The sequence below is a fragment of the Tympanuchus pallidicinctus genome, unplaced genomic scaffold (genome assembly GCF_026119805.1).
Source record: "Tympanuchus pallidicinctus isolate F22 unplaced genomic scaffold, pur_lepc_1.0 scaffold3, whole genome shotgun sequence".
Taxonomy (NCBI): Eukaryota; Metazoa; Chordata; class Aves; order Galliformes; family Phasianidae; genus Tympanuchus; species Tympanuchus pallidicinctus.
This window is the reverse complement of record NW_026294747.1, coordinates 78,507,498-78,523,280: the sequence shown is the minus strand read 5'-3', so window position 1 is coordinate 78,523,280 and position 15,783 is coordinate 78,507,498. Positions and strand designations below refer to the sequence as shown.

General features: G+C 39.9%; 1 protein-coding gene across 4 annotated transcripts in view; it reads right to left on the bottom strand.

Moving 5' to 3' along the window:
• TRDMT1 (tRNA aspartic acid methyltransferase 1) overlaps positions 1-15,783 on the bottom strand; it is a 38,638-nt gene that overhangs the window by 16,681 nt on the left and 6,174 nt on the right. The window contains exons 2-4 of one of the 4 annotated variants that reach the window (XM_052693221.1): positions 12,448-12,521; positions 11,119-11,261; positions 2,931-3,040 (exon numbers count right to left, since the gene is read on the bottom strand). In XM_052693221.1, coding sequence (XP_052549181.1) covers positions 2,931-2,986 — 56 coding nt within the window. In that variant the 5' untranslated portion in view covers positions 2,987-3,040; positions 11,119-11,261; positions 12,448-12,521. Of the gene's footprint in view, positions 1-1,275; positions 1,353-2,930; positions 3,041-10,718; positions 10,843-11,118; positions 11,262-12,413; positions 12,697-15,783 lie in introns of those variants that run through there. The other 3 variants (XM_052693222.1, XM_052693219.1, XM_052693220.1) reach the window with 3 other exon arrangements.

The following is a 15,783-nucleotide window of genomic DNA, read 5'->3' as shown; positions in this document are numbered from 1 at the left end:
CTTACATTTTTCTACAGAAAGCTGGCACTTTTTACTTCAAGTTTTGAAAAGAGATTCTGCAAAATCATCGTGTCCAGGCATGAGGCAGTATCCTCTGCAATGCCATCAGGAATGAGTGTGACCTGAAATCCATTACAAGGCTAACACTGAAGCATTCAATAATGAAACTCACACCCCAGTGTGCACAGCATTAGTATTATGGTCTTAGTAAAAAAAACTCCTGAAGGAACAACAACAGCAGCAACACAAAAGAGCAGCATTTGGGCATAGCCAATTACTTTATACCAAATATATTAAATTATCCAGACAAGTTAAGGTTACAGTGCTCACCATTTTGCAGGATTGAGCCTGATGTGGATAACTTTTTAACTAATTTAGAGCTATTGAACTGGATGGCTCATTTACCTTACAGTAAGGAGATTAATTGGATAATGAATCCAGGCCTTGGCTTCCATAACTTGTACTAGTTGTTTAAGTCTTGGTAGAAGAATTTAGCATGTCTCTAGATTAATTAGTCATACACAGTCCATTCTTTTCATTACATTACAAAAGAAAATGTTGTATTTATAGCAAAGAGAACTGTATTTGCTTACTACAATTATGTAACTATATTATAGTTGAGAGAACCTCTCCTCCAGCAACCACTGCTGTCAAACTAGTTGCATGTGAAATAAATCTGACAAGCTCCTAGCAATTTCAGTTCCTAAACAATGAAGATATTTCTCTGTGTCATCCATAAAATCATTTCAAAGCCAACACATTTTGAAAACATAACTTGTGTCTATGTGCAATTATTGATACACTTCTCTTGGCCAAAATGGAACATTCCTCAGAATAAACTGCATGCATATGTAATTTTCAAAGGACTTGCAAAGTTCTTATTAAAGAACAGATTCCAATCTTAATCACCCGCAGAAGGGAGAAATTCCAGTTCTCCCTCTGGAGCAACCCCACTGAAAAATTAGACTTCTAATTAAAGGGAAAGGAAGCAGTTCTAAATGCAGACTTATTGATTCCACTGTCAGAAAAACAGTATTGTGTGCAGAACAGGTGCTTTAGGCAGTCCAATCAATTTTAACTGAATAAAAAGGACATACAAAGTATAATCAATAATTAAAATTCAAATTCCTGCATTTCTTCCAGTTCAGTAGAACCTTGTGGTGAACACAGCCACAGAATGGTTGCTTAGGAAGATAAAGCTACACAGATGGGCCAAACACCATAACATGCATGAAAACATTTATTCGCCCTTTACTCAAAGGCCGCTGTATCTACCTTGTAAATGGCTGGCAGGGAGGACTCATCAAAATCATATCAAAAGATAATCTGTCAAATTCTTTCAGTGTAATGCCCTGAATAAGGGAAAAAGAAATATAAGAATGTTCAGTGCTGAGAACTGTACAAAACTATTAAACCAACCTTCAGACAAAACTACCCCATTACACTCACTGTTTGTTCTATCTAGTAAAAAGCTCCCTGACCTCCCACTTAACCTAATAATTCCATTCTTTTCCACCTCAGCAAACCACACAGAGCAAATACGCATTAACAGCCTTGAAAATGAACCCAAGGCACCAATGATACCAGCATCTATACATAACACTTTTTTTATTTAATCACTCTTTTAGAAGAGATGAACTAGTTCATGATTCTTTCAGTAGATCCTGATTAAAAGGAGTTGAAAAAAAATGTTTGCTTAATGACAGTTTTTGAGATATGACAAATGCTTAGATTATAATCCATCATGCATACAACACAAAAAGCTGTATGTGGCATAGCTTTCAGTTAATCTTAGACAGATGTGTTTTAACTCTCAGGAGCTCATTACCAACGCGTCCTATGAAATTTACTTCATTCTAGTTTTTGCTGAGTAAAAATCCCTGAGAGCTGTTTCATGGCTGAAAGCAATAGTCTGCAAAAGCATTTCTGTTCAAAGAGAAAAGACTGTGGCACAAACTAATCGCTTGGGCGTTAGTTCTCCTATATTAAATTCTAACAGTAGGTCAGTATATTAAGGGGCCAAGAGGAGAGAAGGATCCATCAAATAACTATAAATGAGACAATGAAATCATTGCTTTACATATTTTGCAGCATATCTACAATGTGTAACATAACTGCCCACAGAAACTGGACAAAATTTCCTCTGTTTTTCAGTAAATTTAAGGAAGTTCTTACTGACTGTAATCTGCTCTTCCCTATAACAGGAAGATACAGGCAATCTTTCCACTTCTTTTCCCATATAAAACTGTAAACTATTATTAGTCTGCTATTACTGAGTGCTGAATAAGCAGCTAACCTTTAGTCAACTTATTTAAGCTGATATCTTAAAACAAATTCATTACCTTACTGTCATGTTGTAAAACTGCAAAAGAAGATTAAAAAGCATGCAGTAACTTCTGCAGGTAAAATCCCATATCTAGTTTGCCCCTCTGTTAATCTGAGACATCTGTACCTATTTCTTCCCTAATAATTTGGTAAAGAGACAGAATTCCTAAAGCATTTGACCTACTGAGGCCACAAAGAAAATACAAGGCATCTAGTATATTTTCCTGTGTTTTACTCATATCAACTATAATTACAAAGCAAAGGCATGATTCCAACAGATTTAATGAAATTCTCTCGAAACACTTAAAAATATTTTTTTTAATCTAGAAATGTGATTTTTGTCATTCCTTTAGAGCTGGTAAGCATTCCACATGACACTCACATAACCTTCCTCAATGCAGCAATCAAGACTTCCAGGAAAAGATCTCATTGTAAGTATCCATCTGCTTCAACAAGCAAATACAGCACATTAAATGACAGTTACTGTAAAACTGCTGTTCCCCTAACATCAATAATTAAGTCTGTCTGTTTCTCTTTGGTACCGATATGGATAGGAAGTCAATCAACTCCTAGAAATGCCAGGCTAGAATAAAAAAAGTCATTACCTCAATTGTCTTTGCCCATAATGGTGTGCTGGGAAAGTTGTGCTTATAAACTTCATTGGCAAGAGTGTTCACATCCACAGCAGCAACAACTTCTGCACATACACAGCTTTCTAAAATTAAAATAAAGTTGAAAATCATAGATTGAATTTTTTACTCTCGAAATTTAATTTTGTTCAGTTGTATTACAGCTATGCTCAGAAATAAAAGAGAAATGACAAAATCAAATTCTGCTGTGTTGCCTTTAAAACTTTATATGAAATACAGACTGTTATTAATCGCAGGCCAGAACTTCCCTCTCTTATATATCCAAAAAGGGAAGCTAACTGTGCATTTCTTAATTTGTAGACACAGCCACACATAAGTCCTGAACAGATTGTATCTATAACATTCCCACCCGCAGACACCCTCTGTGGTGACCAAGTTCCCTCACCGTAGGAAGGCAGCCCAAGTCAACCTGTCAAGTCCCACAGAAGCTGCCTGCAGCTCCCCAGCCACTGAGAGCTTACAAGATACATATTTTATTGCTCCTCTGCTCCCTGTGTGTACCTCTAAAATATGCTCGAGATATGCACACTGCTGCAGTAAAACTTTAAGAAGGTACCTGAAGAATGTTTGTGTGCATATACCCCATAACAAGTTGGACCTCAAACCCAACTGCTGTCTCCTTTGGTTCCAACACCCCAAAAATACCAAACATTTTGAAGGACATTTGGCAGATCCTGATCTCTTGATATCAGACAAAGCATTCTGGGACACTTACAGTCATTAATGGAGGAAAACATAATAACAAACCCACTGAGAGCTAGGAAGTACACTAATGAGCACGGTTATTATAAAGAACTCTACAGAAACTATAAACACTTAAAAGAACAGTATTTCATCTGCTGCTCTTCACACTATTCATCATTTTGAACACTATCCCTCACTGAGGCTTTCTGTTGGAAAGATAGGCTGCGGTGACTGTTAGACCTGCAGGCAGAGAACAGCCAGCCTGCTTATTATGATACACAACACCAACTTCAACCACCAGGAAACCTACATCATGATCACCATCACAAAGCCCCCATTGAAACACGAGCCATTTTAACAAGGCTTAAGCAAGCCAAAAGAAACAAGGCAAAAAGCCATTTGCCTTCAGGTAGTCTTACAGCATACTCAAGTGACACATTAACAAATGACCTTATGAGACATCTAACAAATTACTGTGACCCAGCTAATTATTTACAGTTTGAAAAAACAATTATATAATTTTGAGTGATGCGGTTACCACCCATCTACTATCTTTTGCCATGCATGTTTTCAAGGCAATACTATTCAAATCAAGATGAAAGAGAAACCTGAGTATTGCAAAGGTTGCAATAGATGCCTTAATAAAGATCACTGTAGTTGTCCTGCATTTATGGAATGCAGTAACTGGCGAGATGAGCCAGAGTTTCGATAAGAAAAAGTAGGGACTGCCCACTAAGGGACAACACATAAATCATTATTTGCAGTTACTGTGTTGATATGGTGACCATAAAGTGTAACCAACCCTAAACACAGGCGTACTCTTAAGGACACCAGAGTGCCTACACCTGAGATTACAGAACAGGTACGTTAACACTGACACCTAGTGTGAAAAGAGCATCACCTTTGCAGGCCATTTGTCAAAACTAAGAAGCGAAGTCAGGAGCTCATACTTTCCCCTCCCCAAAACAAAGCTACAACACCTGAGCAATGGTAACAAACTTCAAGCACTGTTTAAGAGACTGCTTTTCTCTTCTATTCTCTCAATTTTTGAAAGCATGTTCTCCTGACAAACAGATCCCTACTGTGTGCTACAGGCACTCCAGAAGAAAAAAAAATATCAGGAATTTCAAGTTATTATGTAAATTCACACAGTTTATAAACAACAGTTGAAAAGCAGGCAGTGTGCTTTCCCTGCAACTCATGATTCAGATGTTCATCCTTTTTACTAACCTCAACTCAATCTCTTCTTTCATATACGCAAGAAAGAAAGAAATACCTGATTACTTTTTCAAAGCTTCTCTTTTCCACTCAATAGCTGTGCTCACTTTGGAGTTCCTGTTACAAAACAGACTCCCTCTAAAAGCTGATTAAGTGTATTTTTTTTGTGTGGAAATACCCTAGAAACGCATGAAGGACCTCAAACAAACAAGCAGATCTCACTCATCAAACCTAACAAAGAAAAGCTTGTGCAGATTTCACACAATGTGAAAACGAAACAATTTTCAACAACTCTTCTCCTGAAATTTAAGTAATTTTGATGTTAAACTGTGATAATTTTGCTATGGCAATTCTACATATTATTTGAAAATAATTGTAAGACTACATCATAACAAGACTGAAAGCAATCTGCAAAAACATAATCAAGACTGTGTTAAGCTGTCTCCACTGACAAAAGGTACAAAATCAACTCAGAAATATGAAAGAGCCCCAGAACTGCTCAATTAGCAAGATGAGCTCCACAGAATGCATAGCAGAACTTTCATACTGAAACATAAATGGATCTAGACGATTTGTTGTTTTTGGGGTTTTTTGTCCTCTTGGCTGGAATCAGATGAACTCAAAGTTCTATCACATTGATTTCACACTTGAGTTTTAAACTTCTTGAATAAGCATATGAGAAACTCTGTAACAATATTTAATTAAGCTACAGAGGCAATGACCAAACTTCAGGCCTCACCAGTGTGAAAAGGATGCTGCTGCTGCAGTGACTGAAAGGTGTGGCATCTGACACAAAGACAGGCAGAATGCTTGTGTTAGCTTCTGATGTGGAAAAAAGATCAGACCCAGAGGGTGCCATCTTCAAACTCTGAAAACAAAAATTCTGACATTACTATATTTGTCCTTTTCCACTGCAGAAGTATTGATCCCTTTTGTCATGCAGACCTTAAAATTAGCATGGATCTGTTTATATTCATCCTTCTACTTATGTACTGAACCCATCAATGTCAGACAGCGTGCTGTTACACCAAGGGCACAGCCTGGCAGATCCCACCGCGCCGCAAAATCAGAGTCAAAACAATTATCTACCCTAACAGGTATACGGGAACAGATGGAAAAAGGAAGATTAGTCACATATTGTGTCCGTTCTGTTTCCCTTTCAAACGGACAGCAAAGATTTCAGTTCTGAGCTGTCGGCTCGTGGCCTAAACGATTAGGCAGAACTGTCTGTGACTGCAGTTAACACGATTATCAGCGAACCCGATACTCGCTTCCTGCAGGATACTGAGCAACTTTTTTCCATTGCTCTATTTGTACGGCTCTGTTCAGTTCAGCCTAAAAACTATGTAAAATCACACTGCAGCACAACTGGCACCATCGCGTGCTACAAAGCGCTGTATTTTAGGGAGCAATTAACATCAGTGCTAAAGGGCACTCAAATCAGCAATGTTTTTGCATTGTGCTGAATGCTGTGGCTGCAGGTCGGCGTTCTCCTTTTCCCCTCCTCCTGAGATAGCTGTGCTATGTACTTACTTCATTGTGCTGTGCAATTCACAGAAGTTATCAAATACAATGAATAACATTAAGCAGAGAAGAGAGGCTACAAAAGAATATTCTTATGCTCAAAAACTATCGCTATCTTCATGGCTGCAAAAAGAAAGCATTTTTTAAAAATTGCTCTCTCATATTTTATGCTCAAAGAGCTTCTTCATGACCTGGCAGATTACAAATGCTTGAGGCAGAGACCTGGAATACATTTTTTCATGGGAAAACTGCCTATGTTAATACGCCATTTTAAGTTTGTTTTGGTTGGGAATGAGTTAGTGCAGACTGTTTGTTTGATGGAAAGTTGCTAAGGAAATAAGCTGAAGCAAGAGATTTCCTAAAAATAAAACATTGTATTTTTTCATTACAGAAGCCCTGCACTTTGTACACAGCCAAACCATTCATATATACGCATATAAAATAGAATAAAATAGAATAGATTTAGACATACATCATCTAAGCATCAACCTTCACAATCCTTGCAATGCTTGGAGCATAGGATGGGAAGAAGAAAAACATTTCCATCTCTTTGCTGCCTTGAATCTTCAAGGGAGAGAGTATGAACTGACTCAATGACTTCTGACTTTAATCAACCTCAACTTTCCATGCCTTCGCTGTTAAAATTCAGATATTGCTACAAATCTGAAACTAGGAATTCTGCATGTTGGATTATCCACAGGTAAAGTATGAGCACAAGGCCAGGCAACCTTCAAGATTTTTCTTCTCAGCTTTTGAATCAAAATCAAAATTCACAAATAGCCATTCCATTGGCAAAAAGAACCTGATCCAACCACATATTAATAATTTGTACATCAACAGTATGTAGCAACAGAGGAAAAGTGGGATATAAACTTTCACTCATTTATTAAAAATCAGCTATTTTTAAGTGTAGGTGAAAATAATGTAGAAACCAACTGCATGCTACTTGTTCCCAAATGCACTCTACTTTAGTGACAACTGCCAAAACAACGAACATCCTCATCCTGAAAACTCAATTATTGCTACCCTAAAGTAAAGACTATAAAAGATCACAGCCAAAAATGACATCCAGGTAAAAAAGGCAGCATCAGATTTCCTGGAAAATAACTATTTGCCAATTAAAACCACTGACAAATATGCAGAGAAAAAAAAAAAAAAAATCAAGGCAGGAGCAGTGTTGCTGAACATAACTGGCCCAAAAGCTGCCCATGTGAAACAGCCAGTAACCAACACTGAGCTAAGCTTGCCAGAACTGCACAATCCCTGTTGTAGAACAAGTAGCTTTCCTGGAGTGGCTGCACTTAAGTCTTCTATGTTCTCACTCTGTTCTAAACTACTCTGTTATTTTTCCTGGCTCTATAGATTCACTGGAGACAACACCAAGAAAATAAACCATTACACATCACATTAATCTCTCATGTATTGGGATTAAAAAAGCACTGGCAGAATGAAGGGCTTTCTTTCAAGCTTCATATTTATACAGAGGAAAAAAAAAAAAAAAAATCCTGCAAAAGGACATCCAAAAACATGCACCAGAGATCTCTTTGGAACAGCATGGTTTCACGTGTATGTATAGACCTAAAACATATAAGAAATCCAACATATAAGAAATCCTATTATTATCAAAGAAAAAGCACTTTCAAAGGAACATTCACTTTTCTCTGCTTGATTTTCACATAAAAGCAAACACTTAAATCCCCCCTGACTTTCCTTTCTTCCTCCATAAACTAAGAAAACTGAATCCAGATGTCTAAAAGGCTCGAAAAGAAAAGACAGCAGAAGAGATCAAACCTTCCGACTGTATCAGTGTTCCTGAATGCAATTCAATTCATCAAAACCAGTTTTACACAATGGCCTGCCATTAAATATAAAATTCAGTGCAAATTTTATAGAGTTCTTTTTATTCAGTTGCCTATCAGTTTTAACTAGACTTTAACTACAAGATTCTCATCTTACTAGAAAGAACGTTTCAGTTAATTCCTTCACTCTCCAAACTACACAACATGTAAGTTATATACATTCCCAAGCCTTCATGCACAGAGTAAATGTCCTCTGTGGCATGGGTCAAGCAGGGTATCTTTTGGATGCAAACTTCCAGTATTCCAGTAATCATGAAAGGTTGCTTGCATTCCCAACATCCCCATTCTTTCAAGTATTTTGTTGTGTTGCAAGTGATCTTTTCTTAGTTGGGGATGGAGATGGCCACAGAGTATCATGTCTGACATTACAATTCATTAATTGCTGCAGAACATTATCAAACATTCATGAGATATCTATTATTCTGCTAAGGTCAAAGCCAAATAACACTCAATAAATATCTGTTATACACCTACAAACACCAATGTATGACAAACCAAATGACAAATGTGTAGCCCAAGTTTCAGGAATCCACTTTCCATGGAAACTGCCTATAACACACAAGTCGTTCCCCACCACTTTAAGAAACAATGCTATTGGAAAAGCGTTACCATTAGCTAAAACACTCTTTACTGCACAAAAACTTCAAAACCTACAATTTCAAATAAATAAATACTTTGCTTTTAATATTCAAAGGATAAGTCTGGAAATAATGAAAATGCATTACTATACCAAGTGGCTGGGATTATTTACAGTAACAACAGAGGTACCTATTTTGGTATTCTGTGTATTTTTACATATTATAAAAGCACGCCACAAATAATGCCTCCTGTTTTATTATGGGCCCAAGATATCAGAGGCGGACGCTGGTGGTACAGCAGTAGATGCCAAATCCCCCAGTCAATACTCCTTTATGTTTGGTTGCTGTGTGACAAAAAGCAGCAGACAGGCAGTCTGACATGAAAGTGCACAAGAAATAAAAGTGTGTCACTGAATGCAGAAAAAGCTGCAGCCATTGACATATCAATGCTTGGTAGTGGTGGTGCATTTCAGCAGCGGCAAGAGTAACAGCGGGTCACCTTCCCTGGTAAAGATTTAGGAAAGTGTAGTGTGCAGGCTTTTGTTCACCACTCGTGAAAATGCATAACCAATGGTGGTGGCTATGCTGAAAAATAGTGAAAAAGCAAATTCTCAACTACAAACAATGTTATTGTTTTTGTATCTGTTGTAGTTTCCATGGAAATAAATTTCCAGAGCAACCTGTGCACGTGATTGTGTGTGTGAGTATATATATATATATATAGACATACATGAGCATTCAAGTATAAGTCATTCAGTGGGAAAATGTCATACCAGTAATTGTGAGTACTTGATTGCATGATGAGAAGCAGATTCTACCATAAACATTAATATTTCACAGCTAACTAAGAGAATAACATAAGGTGAATTTTTTCACTTGATATTTTCATGAAAATGATCTCGGCTGTATAATGTAGTACAAGGGCACAAGTATTTGAATGACTGTAAGCAATTAAAATTATTACAGTTATTTTTGTAAATGCTGTACATTTGCAAGAAAACCCATACTCAGAACAGTAATAAAGCCCGTATCAATAGTCCTAGCTCAACTTTTTTATTTGGGGAAGCCAATTCATGGATAGCCTACAGGACTTGGTGAAGGATACCCAGGCAATAGTTTCAATAATCTAAAATCAGCTCCCGATTTCCTTGCACCAGATCAAAAACATCTGGGCACATGATCTAGCCCAAACTCACTATACCAGCTCAAATTCTGTATTTTATTTTCATATTTAGAGAATGTCATACCAACCCCACATGGTTAGGCACGTATCAGCTATTCACAAAGCAACGTGTCACAAGAACACGTGGTCTACCTGCACACCTATGGGACACCCAGGCTAATTTGACTGAGCCCATCCCATACACAGCGTGGGCGAGCCAGCAGAAGACACAGCACGTATTAATGCTCACAGTATTACCACTCTCCAAGTCAGAGGCAGGACCACGGATCCCTGACCTGCGCACTCCCGGGCACATGGTGATAGCCAGCAAGCCACGACGCTTTGGGGTCCAGCTTACAGCTGTGGGCCACTAACACAAGCACTCCACCAGAGCCCTGACCAATCTCCCGTGTCTGCTGCACGGGCACAGCCCCCTCCCCTTCCACACCCCACCGCTCCATTCCAGCCCCTGAGATGGATGTGCCTCCTAGCTACGGGATGTGGGGCCGCCTCCCACCCCACAGCTTCCTTCCGCGTGTCCGCGCACGACGGCGCGGGGGACAGGCAGGCTGGGGAAGGGGCCGAGGCGAGGGGCCATCTTAGTCCCCTCGAGAAGATGGCGCTCTTCACAGCCCCCAGGAGTCGAGGGCGCAGCGAGAAGATGGCGTCCAAAGAAGGGGGAGGCGGCGAGGGGCCGCACGGCCGGGCTGCCGGGTACCTTTCAGAGCCTGGTGCATCCCCCCGATGCCGCTGTACAGCTCCAGCACTCGCAGAGCCGCCATGCCTCGGCGCACTGCACGGCCCTCCCGACCGCCTCCCCGAGTGCCGCCCGTCCGTTCCGCCGTTCTTTCGTTCCCCCCGCCCGCCCTCTTCCTTCCCGATCGCCGGCGGCTCAGCGCCAGCCCCAGAGGAGAGCTTCGCTGTGGCACAGCTACTTGCTCATTAACCCTGCACAGGGGTTAGGCCCTGCGGACGAAGGCACCCTTTGGAACAGCCTGTCCCCTCACCCGTGCGGGTCTTCAGTGCCGGGGGGGGGGGCCTCATCGGCACGTCCCAAACCGCACGGGGTGAGCACGGGAAGAGAGGGGATAAGGGGTCCGGGAAAGGGCCGTGCTCACCAGCCTGGGATGGTGCCAGCCTGCTGTCCTGCTGGGCAGCTGATGCTGATGGTGCGTGGCAGTTCTGCGGGCCTCAGCAATTCTCCTTTTTATCTGCAGGAGTGAAGTTGCGTGCGGGGATGGTTTGAAAAGCGGTTTCAAAGCTGGTGAAATAGGAAGGAAGGAAATAACATGAAACTGTTCTAATTTGTCTTAAGGTTGTGAAATTGCTTTCCCTAGATTAAAGAAACGATTCAAAAGCATTGTTGCCCCTGAAAAGCAGCCAGCTTGTAGCAATATGTGCCAGACAGACGCATTTACACGTATACATAAAACCAAAGAGTAAATATCCTGCAGGGTAAAATGTGGATTACCTTCCTCCCACAAGCAAAAATACTTGCCTAGGCCCCAGTTCATGGATTTAGAGTCTAAAGTGAGAATGAAACCTGAAATAAATAACTTAAAAACCTGGACATGTTTCTTGAGTTACTTCTTAAGTTGATCACATTTTTTTTGGCACCTCCTAGAAACCTGTCAAAAATAAGGTGTATTTCTGGACTACTAAGCAGAAACATGATTCAAAGAATATTAGTTTTTGCCAGCTTCTTTTGAAAAAGTTCTGTCATTCCCTGTGAATCTTCACCATCACAGTCAGGGGCTGTTGCTTTACCTGTCAGCCAAGGAAGTAATGACTAAGAAACCCAAGGCCTACTTTGATTATGTCAGGAGGGAAGCACAGCAGCTGAGATACCAAAGAGGAGAGCAGTATGCATTGCAGGAAGTGGTGAGACAGGTAGTTTGCACAAACAGCAGATGGAGAACTGAGAAAGAGAGCTGAATCACACAGCATAACAAAGCAGGGAATGTGCTGCCTAGAGAAAGTAGTAATCGGACAAAGATGGTGAGGAAAATTCTGCAGGTTGGGATTCAGGGTAAAAGTGGCTGTGATGAACAAGGTTGGTGTCTGCTAAAAAGATAAGCTTCAGTAGGAGCCCTTGAAAATATAGATAGGAGGTGAAGGTAAAGAGAAACACAGCTTTTAGACTACTGAAATCAATGAAGTTGATGAGTGGTTTTTATCTCCTTGTATCACTAATGCAGTGATTTATATACAATCTATATACACCACAGCAAAGCTAAATATCATAGTGAGCTATAGGCAGTCAGGAGCAGTTCATCTATTTAGAGCTGCCCAATTCCCATAGCAATTAAAGCTACAGGACAAGCATTTCCTTGTATCAGAAGGAGAGATAGAGTCGAGCTCTGTTTTTTCCTTCCCTTTCCCCAACTCCACAGTATTCTTGCAATTCGCATACAGTAAAGATGGAGACTGGTGAAGAAAGTTGATACCTCTGCCATATTCATGTCAGTGGAAAATTCTTTCCTCAGGGGAAATTCTCTGCCTACCTCCTCCACCAGGCACCCTGTGTGTAGCAAACCAGAGAGTCTGTTCAGCACACCTCCACTCTGGCAACAAAAAAATTCATAGACTAGGCTAAGATCTTACTGGCTTAATCTTGCAAAGAATGGAAAACACCAACATTTCTCTTGTGGTCATTTTTAAACAACTTCCAGTAACCAGTTTTAGAATGCTCTGCCCTGGCTTAATATAATAAATAATTCTCCTTATTAATTGATAGCTATGAAAAAGACAACAATCAAAACAATCTGGAAACAATTACTTTTAGTATTCTTCACTTTATACATATAAAGCCAGCATAATAATAATCTTCTGACCAGACATTGCATAATAGAAATTAAGGTATGCTGCCAATTCCAGAGATTAGAGCAACGGCTGAGAAATACCAACATCAGCAGTCACTCATACCTCCCTTCTCTCAAAAAAGGAGTCCACAGAGCAAGTGTGCCCTGTGGAAATGATCATTGTTAAGAAAACTCGGTAACACATGTTGCCACCACTACAGAGCAGGCTAGGTTGTTGCTCACTCAATCTTGTGGCCTTGCAACAGCCACATCACTGCAGAATTTCCCAACTGCATCTGTCTGACTAACAAAATTTGGGTGCTGTGACAGTTCCTTCTGTACTTTGTACACATAGGATGGATAGGATCCCCATAAATCCCAGCCAAAATTTAATTGACTAAAAGAAGAGATTAATAACAGTCAAGTCCAATGTCCACCTCTGGGCCTACTCTACTCTCAGTAAAGATTCTTTAAATTCTTTAAGACTTCAAAGGAAGAAGTTTGTCCTGTGACCCTTCTGATTTTGACTTTCTGATAAAAGGATTTCAGATTCTGCAGCTGTGTCTTAGCCTTCTTTAGCACATACATAGGGTCTATTTCATATATCAGTTATACCTTAACAACATAGCTAGCTTTGAATAAAAACCAATAGGGTTTTGGAAAAAAATACGTTTATTTTAAATGAGCACATCTGTAGAACTATGTTAATACAATGATCAAGCATTTATTTTTTTTTTTTTTAACTTGAACGTATATTTTACTGTTAAAAACATTAAGTAAACTGATCATTCAAATTCCTTTAAAGCCAGTGACATCAGCATGTGATATCAGCATTTTCATTGAGACAGCTTTTGAAAGCTCCTGCCTCCTGGCAGCATCTACTCAGATTAGAAGCTTGCCCACATCTCTGATGGTTGTTATGATACAGGTAATCACGTCAGATCTGAAACTGTTGTCATGGTAACTAGTAAACTCATCAGTGAAACAGATGCACGTGGTAAGAGGAACACGCAAGCAAAACCACTGCACTATTTTCTCTTCTTGCAATGCCTTAGAATTGCTAAAAGTGTTACAGTTACCAATGGTGCCAAACAGCATCATGAAAACATTAAAACAAACAAAAAAAAACATTACCTTGAGATTCCGTATTTCACTGCACTGGCAACTGGAACATGAAAAATTAAGAACTATGGCATCTCAGACCATGGTTGGAGTCAGCTCCTGCAGCCCTTCCCTGCCCTCCCACCTGCATGGAGCAGGAACTAACAGGCCAGCAAGGTGTCTGTCCACACCAGCCTGTGGAACGAAGCCTGACACTCCACAGTGCTCCTCACAGGGTTCTACTGATGCTAAAATGCTGGAGCTGTATAAGTTACTTAGTTTCCTATGGATGTGAGGCATGGTGGAAACTAGTGGATACATACTACAAAGTGTTGGTGAGCATTTCCTCTACAGGCAAAAATGAAGAAAACAAGGGAAAAAAAAAAAATCATTCTGCTGACACATCTGATGTTTAAAACTGCAAATACAGTCATCATCCAAAGCTGTAGTTGAAGCAAATATTGTTGGTGGCTGAACAAACAAGGCTTCTCGTGTCCCAGTGTCTCATATAACCTACTAAATACTTAAATGAGGGTCAGGAAAAGTATACAGGCATCTCAGCTGTCTATAGGAGAGGCTCATGTTCTGGGTCAGAAATCACTGTGGCTAGGAAGGAATGCAAGGCATGACATACCCTTGCAATGCAATCACTGAATTGAAAAAAATTCATGGAGAATGTCTAGCATAAATTACTGTTTCCATAACCATTGGCCCAATATATTACTCATACTGGAAACCTTTTGCAGTTAATTGAAATTGAGCTGTCTGGATGTAATGTTTCAGGAGGGACTTTATCAGACTTGGTTTGTGATGAAGTGACACTCAGTAAAGTTAGTTTCAGATACCAACACAGCAGAACCCTGTGCCAATACGGCAGTGAAGCCCACGGTTTGCATTTGTAATCCCACACATCTGCAAGACTAGAAGTGAAACCCACATTGAATTACATTTGTTAGACTCTCTCAGCCCACTTCTGAAAACTCCATAGACAGGGGAAATTTATGTAACTGAAATTATTTAGAAGAGTCAAACAAATATTAACATATTTTCAAATAGGTTATTGTCTGCACTTCAAGATTTTATTTTCAGGCTTTGGAGATACAACCGACTCTATAAAGAATAGGAAGAAGTCATTGCTTCTCCAAAGAATTCTTTGCTTTTCTGGTGAAAAAAATATAAATAAATCCAGCCTGTTTGTTATGGTTGGCCTGCAGTGGTAACCTTGGCTGGATGAGACGCATTATGTCAACATGGCATTGTTGACTTTCTTGTTGTACTTGCACATTCCAGCACTCTACCAAAAGAGAAGGATAAAAAAAAGGCCAGTAGGCAATATAGACATGTACAATGAAAAATCTTCGCTGGACTGAACAAAACAGACTCTGAGCTCTACTAGGCCCACAGGGCCACAGAAGCTGGAGACAGCAGGCATGACACCAGGCAAAGGTGAGTGGGAAATCAGTTCAGCTACCCCCTCAGGATGCCTGTGGGGCAGGAGAAGATGGCAGCAGCATGCTCTCTCAGAGGAAAACTGATGAGGAAGAAAAATAGATGAGCGAAGATGTGCCTCTTACCTTTTTGCTTACAACAGGAGTTTTAATCTCCAGCATCCCAACACGGTGTGCACAGTATATAGCATACAGGGTGACAACCTGAGAAAGACTTGTAGCTCTATGTTGATTATGCCTTTGGTCTAAAACTCACCTGCTATCACTAGAGCTTTGTATACCACAGCCTTGCCTTTTTTAAAAAAAAAAAAAAAAAAAAAATTCTCCCCTGCCCCAACTTCATTTTTTCATTCATCCCCATGTAAGGAGATCTGTGACTAACTGGCAGAGGCACAGGAAATGATATGTCTTATGCTGGTAACCATGGCAGTTG